The sequence below is a fragment of the Cydia amplana genome, chromosome 19, assembly GCF_948474715.1.
Source record: "Cydia amplana chromosome 19, ilCydAmpl1.1, whole genome shotgun sequence".
In the NCBI taxonomy this organism is placed as follows: domain Eukaryota; kingdom Metazoa; phylum Arthropoda; class Insecta; order Lepidoptera; family Tortricidae; genus Cydia; species Cydia amplana.
In genome coordinates, this window is record NC_086087.1 from 5,556,168 (window position 1) to 5,576,968 (window position 20,801).

The 20,801-nt window shown below is 38.1% G+C and overlaps 3 protein-coding genes across 3 annotated transcripts; 1 reads left to right on the forward strand and 2 right to left on the reverse strand.

Moving 5' to 3' along the window:
- Nucleotides 1–3,938: 3,938 nt before the first annotated feature.
- LOC134656769 (adenosine deaminase 2-like) lies at nt 3,939–5,581 on the reverse strand. The gene has a single exon (XM_063512294.1). The coding sequence runs from the start codon at nt 5,474–5,476 to the stop codon at nt 3,974–3,976; it is 1,503 nt and encodes a 500-aa protein (XP_063368364.1). The 5' UTR covers nt 5,477–5,581; the 3' UTR covers nt 3,939–3,973.
- An 8,745-nt stretch (nt 5,582–14,326) lies between these two features.
- Nucleotides 14,327–15,899, forward strand: LOC134657059 (adenosine deaminase 2-like). Its single transcript, XM_063512613.1, has one exon. The coding sequence runs from the start codon at nt 14,383–14,385 to the stop codon at nt 15,883–15,885; it is 1,503 nt and encodes a 500-aa protein (XP_063368683.1). The 5' UTR covers nt 14,327–14,382; the 3' UTR covers nt 15,886–15,899.
- A 2,740-nt stretch (nt 15,900–18,639) lies between these two features.
- On the reverse strand, nt 18,640–20,801 carry LOC134657335 (trafficking protein particle complex subunit 3). Its single transcript, XM_063512910.1, has 4 exons — nt 20,671–20,801; nt 20,390–20,595; nt 19,465–19,663; nt 18,640–18,762 (listed from the first exon to the last, which is right to left on the reverse strand). Exons 1-4 carry the CDS (start codon nt 20,707–20,709, stop codon nt 18,676–18,678), a joined length of 531 nt encoding a protein of 176 aa, XP_063368980.1. The 5' UTR covers nt 20,710–20,801; the 3' UTR covers nt 18,640–18,675.

Sequence of the window (20,801 nt, forward strand, 5' to 3'; positions counted from 1 at the left end):
AAACGTCGCAATTCCTTTTTTTTGTCATCGGCTATTATGTCTTTCTAAGAAGTTTCAAAGCATTTGTAATGGATTCAAACTTTCAACCCCTTTTTAACCCTGTTAGGGGATGAATTTTCAAAAACGCTAAAATTACTTTTCCCGTCTTATAATAATATCCCCATATACAAAGTTTCAAGTCCAACACTCACAAAAATATTTGATCTCCATACAAACTTTCAACCCCTTATTCACCACCTTGGGGGATGAATTTTCGAAAACGCAGAAATTAGTTTTCTTGTTTTTTAATTTAATACCTTTTTACGAAGTTTCAAGGTCCTAGCTTAAAATAAAATTTGCACCCAGGACAAAGTTTCATCCCCTTTTTACCCCCTTAGGGGTTGAATTACCTAAAACGTCGCAATTCCTTTTTTTTGTCATCGGCTATTATGTCTTTCTAAGAAGTTTCAAAGCATTTGTAATGGATTCAAACTTTCAACCCCTTTTTAACCCTGTTAGGGGATGAATTTTCAAAAACGCTGAAATTACTTTTCCCGTCTTATAATAATATCCCCATATACAAAGTTTCAAGTCCAACACTCACAAAAATATTTGATCTCCATACAAACTTTCAACCCCTTTTTCACCACCTTGGGGGATGAATTTTCGAAAACGCAGAAATTAGTTTTCTTGTTTTTTAATATAGTACATTTTTACAAAGTTTCAAAATCCTAGCTTAAAATAAAACTTGCACCCCATACAACCTTTCATCCCCTTTTTAACCCCCTTAGGGGTTGAATTTTTCAAAATCGCTTCTTATCTCTTGTACACTTTATAAATTCAACCTAGTGTGCAAATTTCAACTTTCTAGCTTTTGTAGTTTCGGCTCTGCGTTGATGAATCAGTCAGTCAGTCAGTCAGTCAGTCAGTCAGTCAGTCAGGACACTTGCATTTATATATATAGATTATGTAATCCGTTTAAATTAAATTAAAAGTTGGACGATTCTATCCTGTCTGTAACATTACGGCACATTAGCACCATCAATTAACAGCTCCGCCTGGAAGAAATGGCGAGTAACCTTTTAAAAGGTCTTATTCCTCTTACACTAGATCTTCAAAAGACAACCTTCTATTACCAATTATAAGGTCGAAATTTTTGACGGGAGTAGCCGATGAGATAAGACGCTTTGATAAGAAACAGAGTAAATGATACGCGACTGTGAACATTCACGCTGAATCTGTCACAAAAAAAGTTTGTCTGAAGAGCCGCTTCAAGCAATTTAAAGTTATGGATAATACTTACATTCGTAATAGTGACTCTAGTGAGTACCTATAATCGGACCGAGCAAAGTCTGCACGGACTTTATAATAATAGAGTAATTTGTATTATTTCATTAGACTACCTAGTGTCCTGCTGGCCAAAGGTCTCCCCGCTGATATACCTCCGTCACGGTTGAGCAATCTTTGGCCAGCCGTTGAGATATACCTAAATACGTCAATCATCCCGCCATCTCCGCCTGCTGGCGTAGCACGGTCGCATTTTTATCACTTGTCACCATGCCTGTCACGTTCTAACAAGTATAGTAAGTGTGAAAGTGACAGGCAGGCATTAGTAACGAGCGATAAAAATGGAACCATGCTGCGCCCGCTGGTCCTCGCTCATCTTGCGGCACCCACACCATGGCTATTTGGTGGGTGAATGCGGCAGACATAAAATGCCAGAAAAACTGGTAGAATGACGCTTGCGATGGTTCAGACATATTCAAAGCCGTCCATCTGGTCATCTGACCACTAAGTCAAGCTCCGGATTTACCCACGACGATGCGCAGAGGCTAGGGTTTAAGTAAAAATCCATATGAAATTATTTCTTCTGAAGCTTCAATGCTCCAGTAAAACCCACACTAATGTCGACACCTATTCCCGAAGCGTCACTAATCAACTAATAGTTCACCCTTAGCCCAGGCGCCGCTCCGAAACACATCGCGACGCGTGACTCTCCCATGAGCCGTGTCGGTGACGTGACGGAACGAAACGTCGCAACTCCATAGGTTTCGAACGACACCTTCATCTTTGATTGTCAGCGGGGAAATTAAGTTATTTATTGTGAGCCGTGACGACATAATGATCTGAGTGCACTAATTAGTTCATTAAAGATTATGTTTCTTGTTTTAGAGCTGTCGACGAGATAGTGTTGGTTCGGTTAAATAAAATATTTACATTTAGGAATGGTATTTTGTACATATTTAAAACAATCTCGGCAATAACCTGTAGGTATGTATTAATATGTAAAATAGAAAAATAGCTACCCTGTATACCTAGTTACTATATTTATTTGGTGAATGGCAAACACCAAAATAACAATTTTGCAATTTTGCAAGTTGGCAATTTTGAGGAAAAATTATTTAATATTAAACTTTCGTGAACATATTTTAAACTGACACATATCGCCAATTCGACTAAAAATTCAATTTGGTTTATTACCTACTGAAGTTACCCTTTGATAAATAACTTCAATTTGTTTTCATACAGATCGACACTCCCGCGCGAGATGACGACAAGTGAAATCAAATCAATATCAAATCCAAATAGATTGACTTGTTAAGTTTGAATACTGGCATTGTATCAGAGTAAAACAATACATTGAACGTCCTGAACCATGCTGCCCACTTGGGCGCGAACATGCTCGATTGCCAATTACTGGTAGAAACAATGGGACAGACAGACAATATGAATATCGATGAATTCGAGTTTATGTATGTGCGAAATAATGTCGGACTTCAACTACGAACTATGTTACTAGTAAGGTAATAAATGTTATAAAATTTAATAAAAACGTTACCTGTGGCCGGTTTCTCAAAAGCTTTTGTTAGAAAGGGACTTCCACTTGTATTACAAGTTACAAGCTTTTGAGAAACGGGGCCCAGGGGCCCCTGGAAGTCCCTTTCTAATAAAAGCTGTCAAAAGTGACATCCGCTTGTATTACTAGTTACAAGCTTTTGAGAAACAGGCCCAAAGAGTAAAATAGGTATAATAACGGGTCCCAGATAGTAAGCTTTTGCGCGAAAGAGTAGGTAGGTAAGTAAGGTAACTAATACCTAACATTCTCATTTGGTAAATGCTGGCACATACAGAATAACATACTTAAATAAGGATCATTCCATGTAACGAACGCGTTTAATATGACACTGCGTATGAATAAGTATACCTACACTACATACTTAGTCAATCTTCATGGCATGTTACTCACGAATAAATAGTAACCTATACTTAAGAGTGGTAAGCCTTTGCTTGCAGAGTTTATAAGTGACCAAAAATAGCAAAAACTCTAGCATAATAAACAGAGTTATTTTGAGCACCGATAAAAAGTACCTACCTCAAAGCGATCTGCTCATAATACGAGTAGGTACATTATACCTACAGGTAATTATAATTACGAATATTATGGTCACTAATCGATTGTGTGTTTGAGGCCGATTATGATTTGTCATATCAATTTGTTAGTATTGGTCTTGTTTTGATATGACCCTGAAGATCACTCGCGCTGATTGGTGTGCGAAACGAAATCAAAGTCGTCTGTGACGCTGATAATTATCAACAGGGGCCTCCCTGCTGATAATTATCAGCGTCACAGACGACTTGTTATTGATAAGTGGGTACCAGATTTGCGTACATATTGATATTGTAACAGTAGGTACATTATGTGCGGTATATTTGAACGATTGAATATAAGTACCTATTTTAATTACACACAAATACCCATAAAAAAAATTGCCATGCCTATCACCTGTCATATTATAATTCTCTCTGCACACCTGAAATGAACATTCGGTATGAAAATAAGGTTTTTTAATCATTTGTATTTCACATGAATAGTTTACCTATAGGTACCTACTTAATTAAATTGTAAAAAATTTAAAGACAGTATTGATCAAACCTCGTTATAACCGACTGGCGCCGGAGTCACATCACTATACCTCTCCCGAGTATTTCAGAATTAAGATCCAATTACTTCAAGAAATTCGCCGTTGCCAATAAACTTCGTCCACCGCTTTTCAAACTCGAATACAATCTTCTCTTTATCAGGGTATGTGCTATAATACAAAGAATTCAAAGCGAGCTTCTTTAAGAGCCGTAAGTCAGCACGACGGCTGGCAACTCCTAAGAACGTCAAATAGAAGTCATGAGACAAAGGGTCGGCCTCCCAAACTCCCGGGTCATCGCTGGATAGCACCACAGGCATACCCTCAGCGAGGAACGTCGCTAAAGGATGATTCCTCACATCTTCAACTAATTTCAAAACATGGTTAGACACAACGTTAACTTCCAGCGCTATTCCTCTTTTCTTGACTTCTTCTTTCAGAAGAGGATGCTTAGCTATAGCGTAACCGTGCCCTATACGTTTTGTCTTCAGGGCTACGGCATCAAAAATGTTCTCATCGCTTAAACCTTGCCAATTAGTCTCACCAGCATGTAGAAAATAATCCAACTCGTCAGCAGCATCAACTAACTCGGGCAAATAATTTATTAGAGCCGGAGCTATGTCTTCCTGGCCAACCAGGTCAAAACCAGCAAAGAAACCAGGTAATTTCTTTTTTATGACTTTCGCTGTTCCAATATACTTTTTAACTGTATCCGAGTTTCCCATTTTTAAAGGCGCATAGATTAATCTAACTCCGAAAAAATCTGAATAGTCACGCACAAACTCGTCGAGCACTTTTTTGTATGTCTCCGCCGTCGCTACGGCATCATAAGTGTTACCGTCTAAATCGTACAACTCTGGCAAAACACTTCGCATTTCAATATACATGACGTTGTCTTCTCTGAATGCTTTCAAAGTATCATAGAAGTATTGCTCCCAAAGTGGTTTATAGTACAGCAACCCACTGGTACTGATGAAATAATTTTGGAATTTCGACCACACTTTATTAATGTCGGTATAAACATCTAGAGGCTTATCAATTACGATGGTGAAATGTTTTCTAAGTTCAGCATCAAATTTTTCAACGTTGCCAGATGAATATCTGACGTTTTTCAGCAATTGCCATTGATTGCCACACGGCGAAGTGGGTGTGTCACGTGAGAAGAGAAATTTCACGGTATTATCTTCGTAACAAATGTGTAAGTCGTCCCAGTATGTATAATTCAAGACATGATCGGGGCCTAGTAATCCAGTGTCATGGGCATGTAAAACCGCTCCTTTCGGCATCTTCTGTATAATTTTGTACAAAGGCGTTTTCTTGACAGCATCCTTGTATTCAAAAAAGTGTTTAGAACAGTGAAACAGCTGAGGATTCTTAAATCCGTTATCCAGTTCGTATAGTTTGAGGGTCATAATAGTTTCATTAGCAACTTGTTCACTATCACTTAAAACAATTTCACTTCCCACCATCATGTTAAGTTCTTTATTTAAAAGATAGTTTCTTTCATCTTGCACTGTTTTAACTTTATTAGAAATCACTGCAGGTGCGAATAGTAAACAACCGATAAGTGCCCACATGGCTGGTAAATAATGTCAACGACAGTTCACTCAACTTTATAAGAAGGAGACCAAGGTTGTTTTCTCATAGTTCGATACGAAATGTGTTTGAAGGTAGGTCATGCGCCTGCGAGCTGCGCCGACACGGCTTGTACTACTGCTATCGCGCCGTTGATATTATAATAATCAAAACCGTTAGCTTATAACTATGGCACCTTAAAATATAGGTACTGTGAGATAACAACCGATAAAATACCAATTATGTTTGTGACCTTTTATCCCTTTTATTTAAGAGGGGGCTAGTGCAGAATTATAGTTTCTTATTCAATAATTATACACGAATTAATCAAGGGCAAATGCCATGAAAGAAAAACGCATGGAAAGTAAACTATATTTGCAAGGGAAAGAATAACTAAAATCTTAAAAGATTACAGTTGGCTCGAAATAAGAAACACGAAAACATGTCTAATATTCATGTACCTATGTATTTTCAGTTGTACGTAGGTATATCGTTACCCTGCATACCATATAGCAATATAAAATAGCTAGTGATACATAGACAGGTATATAATACTGACAAGCAAAATTTTAATTTCAAGAATAATTGATACAAACGGTAAAATAATAACCCGCTAGATGGCCATATTATCCGTCGCAATTTTTTGTTCCCTTCTAATTTCCTAGCTTTAGAGTTTAGAGTTACACCCCCTCTTAAGTGGGTAATCTATTTCTGTTACCAGGCTATGTTATCGTAAAAAAGTAGGTGCATAAATTATGTGGCAATAGATTTGTCAATATTTCGTTGTCATCGGATTGTTTTTACGATGCCGGCAATAAGTTATGTTATCATTAAAACACGAATACCTAAAACGATAATATTATCAATTTGTATTTTACATGTGAATAACTTTACTGTTACGATACACGCAATATTTTTAGCATAAAAAGTAGGTAATCTAATCATTATTTCTGATAGTATTGTCTACAACAGAGTTACCAGATCATTAATACAACCCTAAAATAAATAACCCTTAAAATAAACCTTAACGCAGCGTGATAAGGCTCAACGGGCAGTTCTTAAAGTATTCGGACTGTAGTCAAAAAAGGAATCTCGAGTAGAAGTGGGTAACATACCTACCTACTTCTTTATCTTGCAATTTATTGATATGAAGACTAAACATGTCATCTGACGTCAGACGCATATCGTATCGACCTCTAGAGTAATTAATCTACAGCCTAATTATTATCGATAGCGACTATACAGGATGTTGTTTTTTGCAGACAATATTTAAATAATTAATCTTTTCTATTCGCTGATCGACCTATCTGTCATTCACTTTTTTCCGTGGCTTCTGAGCTAATTTATGTATGTACTTATTTTAGACGCAAAAATAGACAGTTTCACGGTACCGATAATACTAGAGGGGGGAAATTTTTGGAAGACGTTTGATGTCCAATGTGTCCATCTACGAATGTCTTCTGGTAATTAACAAGATTTTATATCACGTAAGTATATGTAGGTATACACGCATATATAGGTACAGTGTTTTAACTAAAACAATACTAGACGAAGAAAGTAGAAGGTAAACAGTGACATCCAGAAACTTTTGGGTGGGTATTTCGTTGCGAACGTTTTTAGGGTTCCGTACCCAAAGGGTAAAAACGGGACCCTATTACTAAGACTTCGCTGTCCGTCCGTCCGTCCGTCCGTCTGTCACCAGGCTGTATCTCACGAACCGTGATAGCTAGACAGTTGAAATTTTCACAGATGATGTATTTCTGTTGCCGCTATAACAACAAATACTAAAAACAGAATAAAATAAAGATTTAAGTGGGGCTCCCATACAACAAACGTGATTTTTGACCGAAGTTAAGCAACGTCGGGCGGGGTCAGTACTTGGATGGGTGACCATTTTTTTTCTTGTTAGGGTTCCGTAGCCAAATGGCAAAAAACGGAACCCTTATAGATTCGTCATGTCTGTCTGTCTGTCTGTCTGTCTGTCTGTCCGTCTGTCTGTCCGTCCGTATGTCACAGCCACTTTTCTCCGAAACTATAAGAACTATACTGTTGAAACTTGGTAAGTAGATGTATTCTGTGAACCGCATTAAGATTTTCACACAAAAATAGAAAAAAAACAATAAATTTTTGGGGTTCCCCATACTTCGAACTGAAACTCAACATTTTTTTTTCATCAAACCCATACGTGTGGGGTATCTATGGATAGGTCTTCAAAAATGATATTGAGGTTTCTAATATCATTTTTTTCTAAACTGAATAGTTTGCGCGAGAGACACTTCCAAAGTGGTAAAATGTGTCCCCCCCCCCCCCCCCCGTAACTTCTAAAATAAGAGAATGATAAAACTAAAAAAAATATATGATGTACATTACCATGTAAACTTCCACCGAAAATTGGTTTGAACGAGATCTAGCAAGTAGTTTTTTTTAATACGTCATAAATCGCCTAAATACGGAACCCTTCATGGGAATCATGGGCGAGTCCGACTCGCACTTGGCCGCTTTTTTATTTTGCTCTATTTTTGGTTGATGGTGCGGAACTCGTGCGCGAGTCCGACTCGCACTTGGCCGGTTTTTTGTTCATATTACTAGAGTGAAATTAAGATTATAAAAAAATACACCTTGTCAAATATTTATTTATAAATGAAAATTGTCTTTAGAGCGAATTTTAATTAAAAAGCTGTACACCTAAGAAATCACATGAATAAGAAGAAACTAAATACGAGCTTTTGTAGTGTACCTACCTAAGTACCTAAACGTTCGTCAAAACACTTAGTCCTGTGGTGTAAATTACAACCGCGGTGAGCTCAAAAGGGTTCACTTTCAAAGCATTGAAGAAACTTAAAAAAAAAGAAATGCAAAGAACTCCGCCATGCTGATTTTATGCAAAGGGTTGGGGTACTAAGACAAGTGGCACTCCATCGTACCGCCCCGCTTGTATTCGTTAAAAAAAATATGGCTGCACAGGGCGTCACGTATGAATTTCGAGATGAGTATTGCAGTGTCACTTGCGCTTTAATCTTCTGATTACTGCTTCGTGTAATAATGTCAAGTGCTTGTGTGTTGTCTGTAGATAGGTACCTGTACCTGCATTACGAAGGATTAGAAGATTTTTACCTTTTGAAGTGGCAAAGCATATCAAATTAATCAAATGCTTAAAAGATCTGTCTGTAGCGGTAGGTAAAGAAGCCTAGGTACGAGTAGGTATACAAGTAAGTAGGTAGGTATTACTCATCACTTTAGTTATATATTTCGCACGTGTAATCGCAAGTATATATGTATTTATAGCTACTACGCGTTTTAATAGTTTATAAATACTATTGTACTCGTATTTAAAGAGGTACCTTTACCTACCTAGGCAAATAAGCATAGGTACACATATTTTAAAACTGCATGAGGTTCAATAAAGTAAATTTACAAAATAGAGTTGTTTGGCAAAATTAACGTAAGGTACCTATAGAATATAATTCCAATCACAATGTTTTAGAGATGGCCCAAATATTAGGTAATTATTCGGCAATTCGACATATTCGGCGTATTTTTCGAAGGGTCAACAAAACGTTAATAAGTGCAGACCGCGGACCTAAATGAACTCGTGTTCAGCGTTTTAGGCAGTTTTATCCCTTTTAGGCAGTTTTAGCCCAACCGAATATTCGGTTTGGTATGAGCTGAACCGAATATTCGTATTCTGCAAAGTCCATATTCGGCCCATCTTTACAATGTTTTATACCTAGATGGTTTCTTCACTCAGTTATTTTATTTCATTAATAAACACACTGATTTAATACAACTCTTTTTCTTAAATGAAAATATATAAAAAGTTCTTGACTAAGTTTTTTTGCAAATGTTTTCGATTATTTCGCGATATCACGCGGTATGTGCTAGAAAATGTAAACATCACATATTTAGCGTGCAATAATTGTTAGTTACTCGTAAGTCATGTAGGTAGTAGGTTAGGCATAATACTAAACAATGTAAGTTAACTGTCACACAACTCGCACACTGCGGGCATAAAATTAAAGTTACGCTCTTATTCTAAAACGACATTCTGAAATAACGCGGAATATTTTCAGGATTCCGTAGGTACCTCAAAAGGAAGAAACGGAACCCTTAATAGGATCACTCGTGCGTCTGTAGGTATGTCTGTCCGACCATTCCTATACTCGCTTCTTTCTAAAACATCTATACTCGTTTTATTTTCTTTGTGTAATATTTTTAACAACCAAAACCAGACATGGATATAATATGTTTCTTATATGTTCAAGCCCAGTTTTGTGTAATTTAATAAGCAACGTCGTTTTAAAATAAGAGCGTAACTATAGTTGGTCAAACCAAATTTGTCAGTAAATAAGAACAAAAAAAACTATTGCTAGTACTAGTGTAAGACAATATTGTTTATATGATAATCTCTGTCTATACAGGGCCGGATTAAGCATGTCGGGGCCCCTAGGCAGTGCAATGCTCGGGGCCCCCCTTACAGTAAATTCTGCATACATAATGTTCAGTTGTTCAGTACAGTACAGGAAAGTAAGTTTGCGGTTTTAATTTCAACCTTCCGGTGTCGGTTGAGCCGATCCTAACATGCCGAGCGATGTCTTTACCGCTCTTATTGCGTGGATATAAAGATTTTTCCTATCAGTTTTTTCCGATTCCTTTTTGCGTCAAGTGTGGGGAGAGCCCTGTTTTTCTCAATAGGTAGTTAAATATTTTACGTCACCCGTATTCTACGCGAGAATAAAATCTCACTTCCTGGCCAAGGCAAGACGTAAAACTTTAAAGCCCCAGATCGCATATTTATGACCCTCACCTTCGGTTCGGGCCACAAACACCTGCGAGCTGGAGCATTTACGAATTCACATCCCTAGGTGTATAATGTACTACTATTGCGAAGCTGAACAGCGATTGTCTGATCATAAGACCATACGCTGAGCCACATTATTAAAATTAACCTAATAATAAAGATATTCCATGAGGTTTAAATGCCTATTCATTGACCAGTTAAGTTAATTACCATATAGGTACAGGGACAACCAGCAAAAAACGCGATTGCAACGAGCGCGAAATTTTTTATGTAAAAATTGTGAAAGCGTGTTAAAAAGGCCGTGCCGTTCCTAAAAATCCGAAGTTCACCAGTGAGGCGAGCTTTCATGCAAGGTAAAAGCCGTGCTTCAGGATAAGCTGAGCTAGAGCACAGACGCCAACCATGTACATTGTTATTTAAATTAAAAGCGGCCAAGTGCGAGTCGGACTCGCCCATGAAGGGTTCCGTATTTAGGCGATTTATGACGTATAAAAAAAAACTACTTACTAGATCTCGTTCAAACCAATTTTCGGTGGAAGTTTACATGGTAATGTACATCATATATTTTTTTTAGTATTATCATTCTCTTATTTTAGAAGTTACAGGGGGGGGGGGACACATTTTACCACTTTGGATGTGTCTCTCGCGCAAACTATTCAGTTTAGAAAAAAATGATATTAGAAACCTCAATATCATTTTTGAAGACCTATCCATAGATACCCCACACGTATGGGTTAATGAAAAAAAAAATTTTTGAGTTTCAGTTCGAAGTATGGGGAACCCCAAAAATTTATTGTTTTTTTTTCTATTTTTGTGTGAAAATCTTAATGCGGTTCACAGAATACATCTACTTACCAAGTTTCAACAGTATAGTTCTTATAGTTTCGGAGAAAAGTGGCTGTGACTAGTGTTGAGTCGCTCACTCGTGAGGCACCTCATTTGTACCACTCATTTTGTTAATTTGTCGCAGTACTTCGTACCGCAAAAATGTCTACCTTCACTCCTCTATTCATTTTACTTGATTCTAAAATAATCTTTCTCCTAAAAGTTCTATTCTTAACCTCCAGAATTGCACTCCAATTAAATGTTACTATTTATTTATTTATAAAGGAAGTTATGAATACATAAATATGTATATACATTAAATATTTTTGTCGCCGTTGGAATTAATGGAATAGTCGACGCTGAAAATATGCTAGTACCTCACCTCATTTGAAGTAAGACATTGTAACACCTCATTTTAGAAAATGAGGTACTCATACAAACTCATTTTAAATTGATGTCCTACCCATCACTAGCTGTGACATACGGACGGACAGACAGACGGACAGACAGACAGACAGACAGACAGACATGACGAATCTATAAGGGTTCCGTTTTTTGCCATTTGGCTACGGAACCCTAAAAAGCGAGACCGAAGGTCGAGTTGTAAGAAAGCAGCGCTCTGACACGAACTAATCGTCAAATGTTACTCAATAATAATATGTGCCATATATACAAGAGTTACTTGGAGGGCCAAGTTCCATTGATGAGGTTTTAGGCCCTCAGGAGCGTGAATTTCGAGCTCGACATTACAGACTTTAAAAGCTATAAAATAATATAGTTAACATTAATCTTCTATTGAATTGAATGTCTGAGAAACTGATGTTAGACATTAGGTATTAATTGGTATAAGTAGGTACCATATATATTTTTTAAGTTTGGCCAAAATTAAACAAATTTTTTATTTGGCGCGCGCGGGGCCGCCGGGGCCCCCTAGCCGAGGCGGGGCCCATAGGCAGTTGCCTACTCTGCCTTAGGGTTAATCCGGCCCTGTGTCTATATGTTTGAAATGAGACAGTCCTTTGACAAACTATATCTACGTTTGTATGGGAACGGCTTTTTGGTGGCGGATTCGTGTGACTGTCAAATTGCAGGATGTTATCGTTTAGTAGTACAGTCAGCAGCAGAAGTTGCTAAGCGGGCGAGGTGTTCACAATTACCTGAACGCGCTCTTATTCTCTTAACAATAAAGTCGCGTCAAGATCATTTTGAACACCTCGCCCGCTTAGCAACTATTGCTGCTGACTGTACTTAGGTAAAGTTAGCAGAAGGCGAGGTGTTCTAAGTAACCAAGACAACTATGTTCGTATTGTAAGAGAATAAATGCATGTATACATAAGGTACCTACCAACGTGTGTACGAAACATGATGACTTATGTTTTGTTACACTGACTGTAGGTACTAAAAAACTGGCCAAGTGCGAGTCGGACTCGCGCACGGAGGGTTCCGCACCATCAACAAAAAATAGAGCAAAACAAGCAAAAAAACGATCACCCATCCAAGTACTGACCCCGCCCGACGTTGCTTAACTTCGCTCAAAAATCACGTTTGTTGTATGGGAGCCCCACTTAAATCTTTATTTTATTCTGTTTTTAGTATTTGTTGTTATAGCGGCAACAGAAATACATCATCTGTGAAAATTTCAACTGTCTAGCTATCACGGTTCGTGAGATAGGGTAAATGTGGGATAGATGTCATAGGGGAATAGATGCCCAAATTTGCACATAGCGACTTGTGCGAATTCAACACTTTGCAATTCACTTATTATTTGTAAGCTTACTCCTTTCCTCCCTCTGGTTGATGACGAACACTTCGCTAAAATGGACGTATTGTGATTTATTGCGAAATACTATTTTACGCCGCGACAGATTAGGGTAAATGTGGGATAGTTGCCATACTTTTTGAAAAAGCGGCCAAGTGCGAGTCGGACTCGCCCATGAAGGGTTCCGTATTTAGGCGATTTATGACGTATTAAAAAAAAACTACTTACTAGATCTCGTTCAAACCAATTTTCGGTGGAAGTTTACACGGTAATGTACATCATATATTTTTTTTAGTTTTATCATTCTGTTATTTTAGAAGTTACAGGGGGGGGGACACACATTTTACCACTTTGGAAGTGTCTCTCGCGCAAACTATTCAGTTTAGAAAAAAATGATATTAGAAACCTCAATATCATTTTTGAAGACCTATCCATGGATACCCCACATTTTGAGAGATACAAATTTTGAGTTTCAGTTCTAAGTATAGGGAACCCCAAAAATTTATTGTTTTTTTTCTATTTTTGTGTGAAAATCTTAATGCGGTTCACAGTATACATCTACTTACCAAGTTTCAACAGTATAGTTCTTATAGTTTCGGAGAAAAGTGACTGTGACATACACGGACAGACGGACAGACAGACAGACAGACAGACAGACAGACAGACATGACGAATCTATAAGGGTTCCGTTTTTTGCCATTTGGCTACGGAACCCTAAAAAGGTGAATAAAATACAGAAGGTAAACATTTAAAAATCTTATAACACAGTGTTAGTTTGTATACTCATTAATAAACAATATTTTTAAGGTAGCTTGATATTATTTGTTTTATTTGTACCTATACTATTCCACGAGTCAAAATATCATCGCGGCATCTAACCCATACAGTTGGCATCCATCCCCGTCCGAAGGACCTTTTTATTTTGTTTATAACTAAACAAATAAAACTAATAATATCAAGCTACCTTGAAAATATTGTTTATTAATGAGTATACAAACTAAAACTGTGTTATAAGATTTTTAAATGTTTATCTTCTGTATTTTATTCACCTTTTTCAAAAAGTATGGCAACTATCCCACATTTACCCTACAGCCTGGTGACAGACGGACAGACGGACGGACGGACAGCGGAGTCTTAGTAATAGGGTCCCGTTTTTATCCTTTGGGTACGGAACCCTAAAAAACAAACGTTTTATAAGTGACATCATTGCGCAGGATGTACTTATGCAATAATATATACATGAATGGTTACGTTTTTCTTCCAATTACATGATAAATAAAATAATCTTAATGTACTCAATTCAATCACTCACACAAAAACTAACAAAAAAATCGTTTTCATTGTCAACGGTCGTTACTTGACTAAGGGTAAAATTATGTTATGACTAAGCAATGTACATTACAGAACGAGCACGTATTTAATAGCAAACTGAATACAAACAGTCGGTTATTGATACAAGTAGAGTAGGGTCATTGTTCGTACGGAACTCAGTGGCCATCCGTGCGCGTACGCAGCGCGACCTCGACATGCGGGCTCTCACTCTGATAACTATACTACTCGTTCATAAATATCCTAGCGAATGTAACAGTGATTATAAGACCAAGCGAGCCCAGATACTAAACGATGAAGATAAACTCACGCTCGGCGGTCACATCAACCTCACACAACAGGAAACCGAAGTTAACAACTGCCTAATGAAACACAAAAACAACGAGCTAGACTACGCTTTCGAACACCCGGAATACTTCAACTTCTCTTACCATTTCTTCAAGTATAAAGACGGGATAAGGAATTCTAAAGTCTACAAAATCATCAAGGATGTACCCAAAGGCGCTGCACTGCATTTACACGATGTAGGATTGTTGGGACCCGATTATTTGTTAAACATAACCTATATGGACGGACTTTACTTTTGTTTTGATAACAACAAGGTATTATTGAAGTTTTCAAATAAAGTACCGGATACTAATTGTAATTGGAAACTGATGCGCGATGTCAGAAGGATGTCTAATAATGTCAGGAAATTCGATGCTGAGCTAAGAAAACACTTCACAATGGTTGTAGACGATCCAGCTCACGATTACCCGTGTATCAAAAACACATGGGCTGCCTTCATTAATTATTTTAACACTATATTCCCGATGGTAACCTACCGACCTGTATGGGAACGATACTTTTATGACGTACTAAAAAGATTCAGAGAAGATAATATCTTGTATGTAGAAGTGAGGACCATACTACCGCCTTTGTATGAGTTAGATGGAACGACCTATGACCCTGTTGTCACCGCTAAAGCGTACAAGAAGATCGCAAACAGATTTGTGAAAGATCATCCAGATTTTATAGGAGCCAAAGTTATATACGCTCCGGCCAGAAACGTGGACACAAACGCATTGGCCTTGTACTTGCAAATCGCGAAAAGGGTCAAAGCGGAGGTGCTGGATTTCTTCGCTGGTTTCGATTTAGTCGGGCAAGAGGATTTAGGGAAACCATTGCTAGATTTTGTACCGCAGTTGACAGCGGCAGCAGGGGAGTTGACGTACTACTTTCACGCTGGTGAAACAGATTGGTACGGCACGTCGACGGATGAAAATCTCGTAGACGCTATTTTATTAGGTGCGAAGCGGATAGGGCATGCTTACGCTTTGCCGAAACACCCTCTTTTAATTGAGGAAGTATTGAAACGTGACATCGGTTTAGAAGTGAACGTGATCTCAAATGCTGTGTTGTCATTGGTGCAAGACGTGCGTAACCATCCTCTGGCCTCTTTCTTCGCTCATGGCCTTCCTGTGGTCATATCCAGTGATGACCCTGGAGCTTGGGAGGCGGACCCGTTGTCTGACGACTTTTACGTGGCCTTTATGGGCGTGGCCAGTAAGACGGCAGATTTGAGACTGTTGAAACAATTAGCTTTGAATTCTTTGAAGTATAGTGCGCTCGAAGGAGACGCCAAAACGAAGGCGTTTGAAAAGTTTAACGTTAAATGGAACGATTTTGTATATAATTTTCAGTGTAACTCGTATAATTAAAAATATGAATACAATATCGTATTATTACTTAAGTATATTTAACACTCCATTAAAACAAATTTCTGTTTCATGGAAGCTATGTGAACGCAGTTTTTAAGTTAATTTATTTCAAAATATAGGTACAAAAACCATGTGCTAATACGTGAAACATGCACACCTGTAATAGGATTGCTAAAACTCGGATTACACGCATTTAGGACCAAATAAGGTATTGAAACGATTTCCAGTTTGCTGGGAAGTCATTCATCAAAAATCTTTTTTTTTTCTAATTTGATTGGCCTGATATGTTTCTCCTCTTTAAAAATATACCTACCTTCCGCCTGATGCCGGCTATCTAAGACAGCCTTCAGTCTCCCATCAAGAAGAGACACGTACACATATACTAAATCCCAACTAGGTAGCTATCTATTTTGTCACAGACATAAAACAGATGCATCACAATGAGTTCGTTAGCAGCGAGTGCACTCGTATAGAGTGCTCTAGAACAGTCGCGCAGTCATAATCCCAGGCTGTAGAGCCTATATATAGCAGTGAAGTACAAGTAGTCGTACTTATTATACTTCACTTGACGTGTTTTACTGTACCGTCTGACGTTAGCGGTATATAGGGCGGAGTTAAATGGGCGATTGTGGACAGTGTTGCCCTCAACTATTATATATACCATATACCTAGTTGGTCAAACCAATTTGTCAGCAAATAGGTAAGAACAAAGAAAACTATACTCATTCTTTTCTTTTGGGTGCTAGTACTAGTGTGAGACAACGATAGTATGATTCTCTGTCTATGTTTGAAATGAGACAGTCCTTTTACAAACTACATAAACTGTTATATAATAAACTGATTTATACACCCCCAAATTTCAGCTTTATAGCACTAAAGATCACGGAGCAACGCGGACGGACAAATGAACAGATAGACGGAACCCTTACGCCACGATTTTCCAAAGACTGCTTTCCACCTTAACACGATTTCCCGCATAATGCGCTATATTTCACTTGTCCCTACAATTTGGTTTCATACTTACATTTTATTACGGTTAATACGCTTTCGCGCTTGAGGGCGTCCGCTAGCTAGCGCGGTTGCACGGAGCAGGTGAGCGGGTTAACGAAAAACAGTAAGTAAGAGCAACACTAAGGGTCAGTTGCACCAACCACATTTGACAGACTGATCAACGTCAGCCGGCGCGCCCCGGCGCTTTACTATGAAACTTTCCATACATAAAAATTTTGCCTCTTTAACGATCCGAACAGTTTGGTGCAACCGACCCTAACTGGCGCGGACGCGTGCGTCGGATTTTACCTACAATGGCACACGCGTGCTTGCGCCCGCTCCGTCTACCCGCGCCAGCTAGCGGACGCCCTGAAACGTGTTACGTGATCCCTTCGGTAATTCTTGAGATATAAATCGATGTGACAGACAGACGGACGGACAGATTCACACCATAAGGGTTCCTTTTTACTTTTTAGGTAGGTACAGAACTTTGATTGTAGATTTGAAATGAGATATTACGTTTATAAATATTGCGTATATTTTATTATCTTTAAAACTAGCATTTAAACGTATATACAGAATAAACATTTACTACACTAATGTCTCAGTATTTTTTAAATAATATTCCAATACGTAGCATAACATAGTATGTTGAAGATAGTTTATTCTAAAAAAATAAACTAAATTCTTTATTTTTTTTTAGGTTTCAGCCTGAACACCATTAATTTATGATTAGTTTTCAATCTTCGATTTAGCAAATAAAATGGGTACTAAAGATCTTTTCAGAACAACAAACACGATCATATGGGCCTCTGCCCTAGTAGCACGGTCGCATTTTTATCGTTTATCACCATGCCTGTCACGTTCTAACAAGTATGTAAGTGCGAAAGTGACGGGTATAGTGATAGTCGATAAAAATGGAACCGTGCTGAGCCCGCAGGAGTTAATTTTTACAATGAAAACCTTTTTTCTGTTATAATAATGTTTAAAAAATCTTAAAGGTTCGTACTTTTATTATTACTTATTACAATTTGCATCACAATAAAGTAATGCCTTCATTTCATTTTAATGCTTCCATCGTCAGCTATCCGTCAATAGATGGCGTGCAAAAATGTATAATATAGCGATATATAGTATTTTTTGACGGAACTTGCTGCCAATGTGTTTCCTTTACACAAATAAGTACTATTCGCTTGCAAAACTGGCGCCGCCCTAGTGGGTGTGGGACATATATTAACAGTTGGCAGCTGCCAAAATAGTATTTATTTTATTTTATTTTATTCTAAACAATATACATTGTGTCGAAGTACATAGTTAGTATGAAGATAGCCGTCCCACAAAAGTTCATATTTTCACCAAGTGTGTTGGCATCGCTTGTACATATTTCTCCCAGCACCTACTTCGCACGTAGCCAAGTGCAAAATATTCTAGTTATAGTTTTAAACGGTAATAATGGTAATATTCATAAAAAATCTGTGTTTTTTTTATGACGGAGTCGTCTCCGAACACTTACAACACCAGCCGGGCTGGCACATGATTGGCGCGACAGTATCGCGCGGCGATATAGACTACCCGTCCCTCTTTAATTAACATAGTTAGAAAAAGACGGGTATTCTATCTCGCCGCGAGATAATGTCGCGCCAATCATGTGCTAGGGGTGCAGAGAGGGGTTGAAAGTGCCGGTTTTAAGATGGGAGTATCTTTTCCTGAAGATTACTGATAAGTGTGTGTGATATTGGCAACCAATAAGCCTAGAGTATAATGTAATATAACAAAAGTAAAATAACTAACAGTCCAAGTTTAGTCCTCCCCAGCGGGCACGGCATCTTCTAGCCTCTTGATGTATTTGACTCGGAGCTCGGTCACGGGGTCACCTTTCAGTTGATCCTGGAAATGTTACATTGCTACACTGAATCATGTTGTTTTTTGAGCTTAGAATAAATTTATAAGTGGAAAAAATACTGTCTTGGGTGCGACTTGAATTTACGGCGTCTGGATCATATTGTTTTTTGTAAACTTGATAGACTTTGAATTAATGGTATTAGAATATAAAATTGAACTTCTATTATTTTAAAGAACAAAACAAAAGTGACTCTTTTCCATTTAACAATGATTAACATTGGAGTCAGCTGGAACTAGAGGACAAAGCAATATTGAGGATATAAAATATAGCTCTCGTATCTCGTATGCCAGAACGTGCGTCCGCATACAAGGAAACTGTTTGAAAAAATAATCCCAGGACACATGAGGTTAAATGTAGATTTTCAATCTCTTCTAAATTAAGGTATTAATTATTACAATCATCATCAGAAAATAGCAGTGAAAGTAGCAAACTAACAACATATTTCTGTTGAGCAACACTATGCAGTAAGTATCTAGGTAAGTTACGTAATGTTAAAGAGTAGTATGGGCATTTTCACTTAACCATGTACCATGAATGGCCAGTTAGCAATAGTCACAAAACTGACGGTCAATGTTAAATCCCATACATTTAGTCAGGAATGTGACGGTTAGACGTTACTAAAACATGACTTAAATCACGCTTTAAAGTATGAGTTAAAATTAAAATGCCCGTATACAAGTATTCACCTGAACAAACCAGCACTGGACTTCCAGTTGCACCATTTGCAACGCGCCCCGAATAGCCCCCGGTATCAGCATGCAGTACTTAAGGCCGTTATTGGGCATTTCCACCCACTCGCTCAGCGGACACTGATCCCAGACCAGCGAGAACTCGTCTCCGGAACTACTCCAGCTGGTTACTGTTGGCTGCATGTTTAGGTATAATCTGGAATGTTGAACAATGGTTTCTCATTAAATAAATATTATAGGAGTCTTACACACATCAACTGAGTTATATCAGCTAATGTTGCTTGTATCCATTGATCAGCGAGACAATATACAACCACAACAACAACACACAACAACAGAACAAAGTTTGAAATCTATAGATATTCAATCTTAAGGCCCGTCTCCATATTGCGCGGCAAACTATCGAACATTGGGTCGCGAGGCAATGGATACCGGGTTGGCTCGCGAGCCAACGCGATCTGATCGAGTTGGCTCACGAGCCAACCCGATCAGATTGAATCTTACATTTTTAAGGATAGATGTAAAAATCAATAACTATAGAAGTTATGCTTCCTGTAAGAAAAAAACACAAAATTACCCAAGAATCCTCACAATCAAGATAGTAAACCCTTATTACTCTCCAAATCCCAGCTAGGATCCTGTTTTTCGTAACAACACAACAAGAAGAACAATCAGCCTATCTTTGCTCACTACAGACTACAAGCTTCCTAATCAAAACACCTTTTTGCACTGTCCTGTGACAGTCTCAACCAGGTTTACTAGTTTCATTAGATACTATCTATCTATCTATTAAGCTCTTTTATTCTGAGTTAGAGTATGTCTCTAAGCTCAGTGTGCCACTTGGCAAAGGTCTCCTCTAGCTCTTTCCATTGGGTTCTGTTGTGCCCACTCTCCTCCAGGTACTAAGATGAGGTTAAATTACCTAAACGCCTGTTGAATTTTATCAGCAGTCTCCCTCATCTCCAGACAGCGGGTGGACGTAGTTCGGGCCAAAAAGTCCTCAATAAGACGAACACCCATGTTATACCCGATTCTCTCCAGCTGCTTATTTACATCATCCGTATTATCAATCTCCTTCAGCATCTGAGACACCAGTGCACCGTAGGTGAGCGTCAACAGCTCTGAATTCTGCGAATTTAAACAAAAATATTAATGTTTGTTAGCCACGACAACGGTAGATGATGAACGGGTAATGATACTTACAACTTTCTTAGCGTCCAGTCTAGAGGTCTGACGAGACATTTTAGCGCTGATTTAGTATTTGTATTTAATTGAAAAGTATTCGTAATCCAATATACGTCTTAAGTATTTTAATTGAAATGAAATGAGAAATC

Bases quoted from the DNA above. Each gene is read 5' to 3' on its own strand.
- LOC134656769 (XM_063512294.1), bottom strand. From the start codon at position 5,476: ATGTGGGCACTTATCGGTTGTTTACTATTCGCACCTGCAGTGATTTCT.
- LOC134657059 (XM_063512613.1), top strand. From the start codon at position 14,383: ATGCGGGCTCTCACTCTGATAACTATACTACTCGTTCATAAATATCCT.
- LOC134657335 (XM_063512910.1), bottom strand. From the start codon at position 20,709: ATGTCTCGTCAGACCTCTAGACTGGACGCTAAGAAAGTT. The intron at 20,596-20,670 runs GTAAGTATCATT...TTAAATTCGCAG, and splicing joins GACTGGACGCTAAGAAAGTT to AATTCAGAGCTGTTGACGCT. The intron at 18,763-19,464 runs GTGAATACTTGT...TAACATTTCCAG, and splicing joins TCCAGTGCTGGTTTGTTCAG to GATCAACTGAAAGGTGACCC.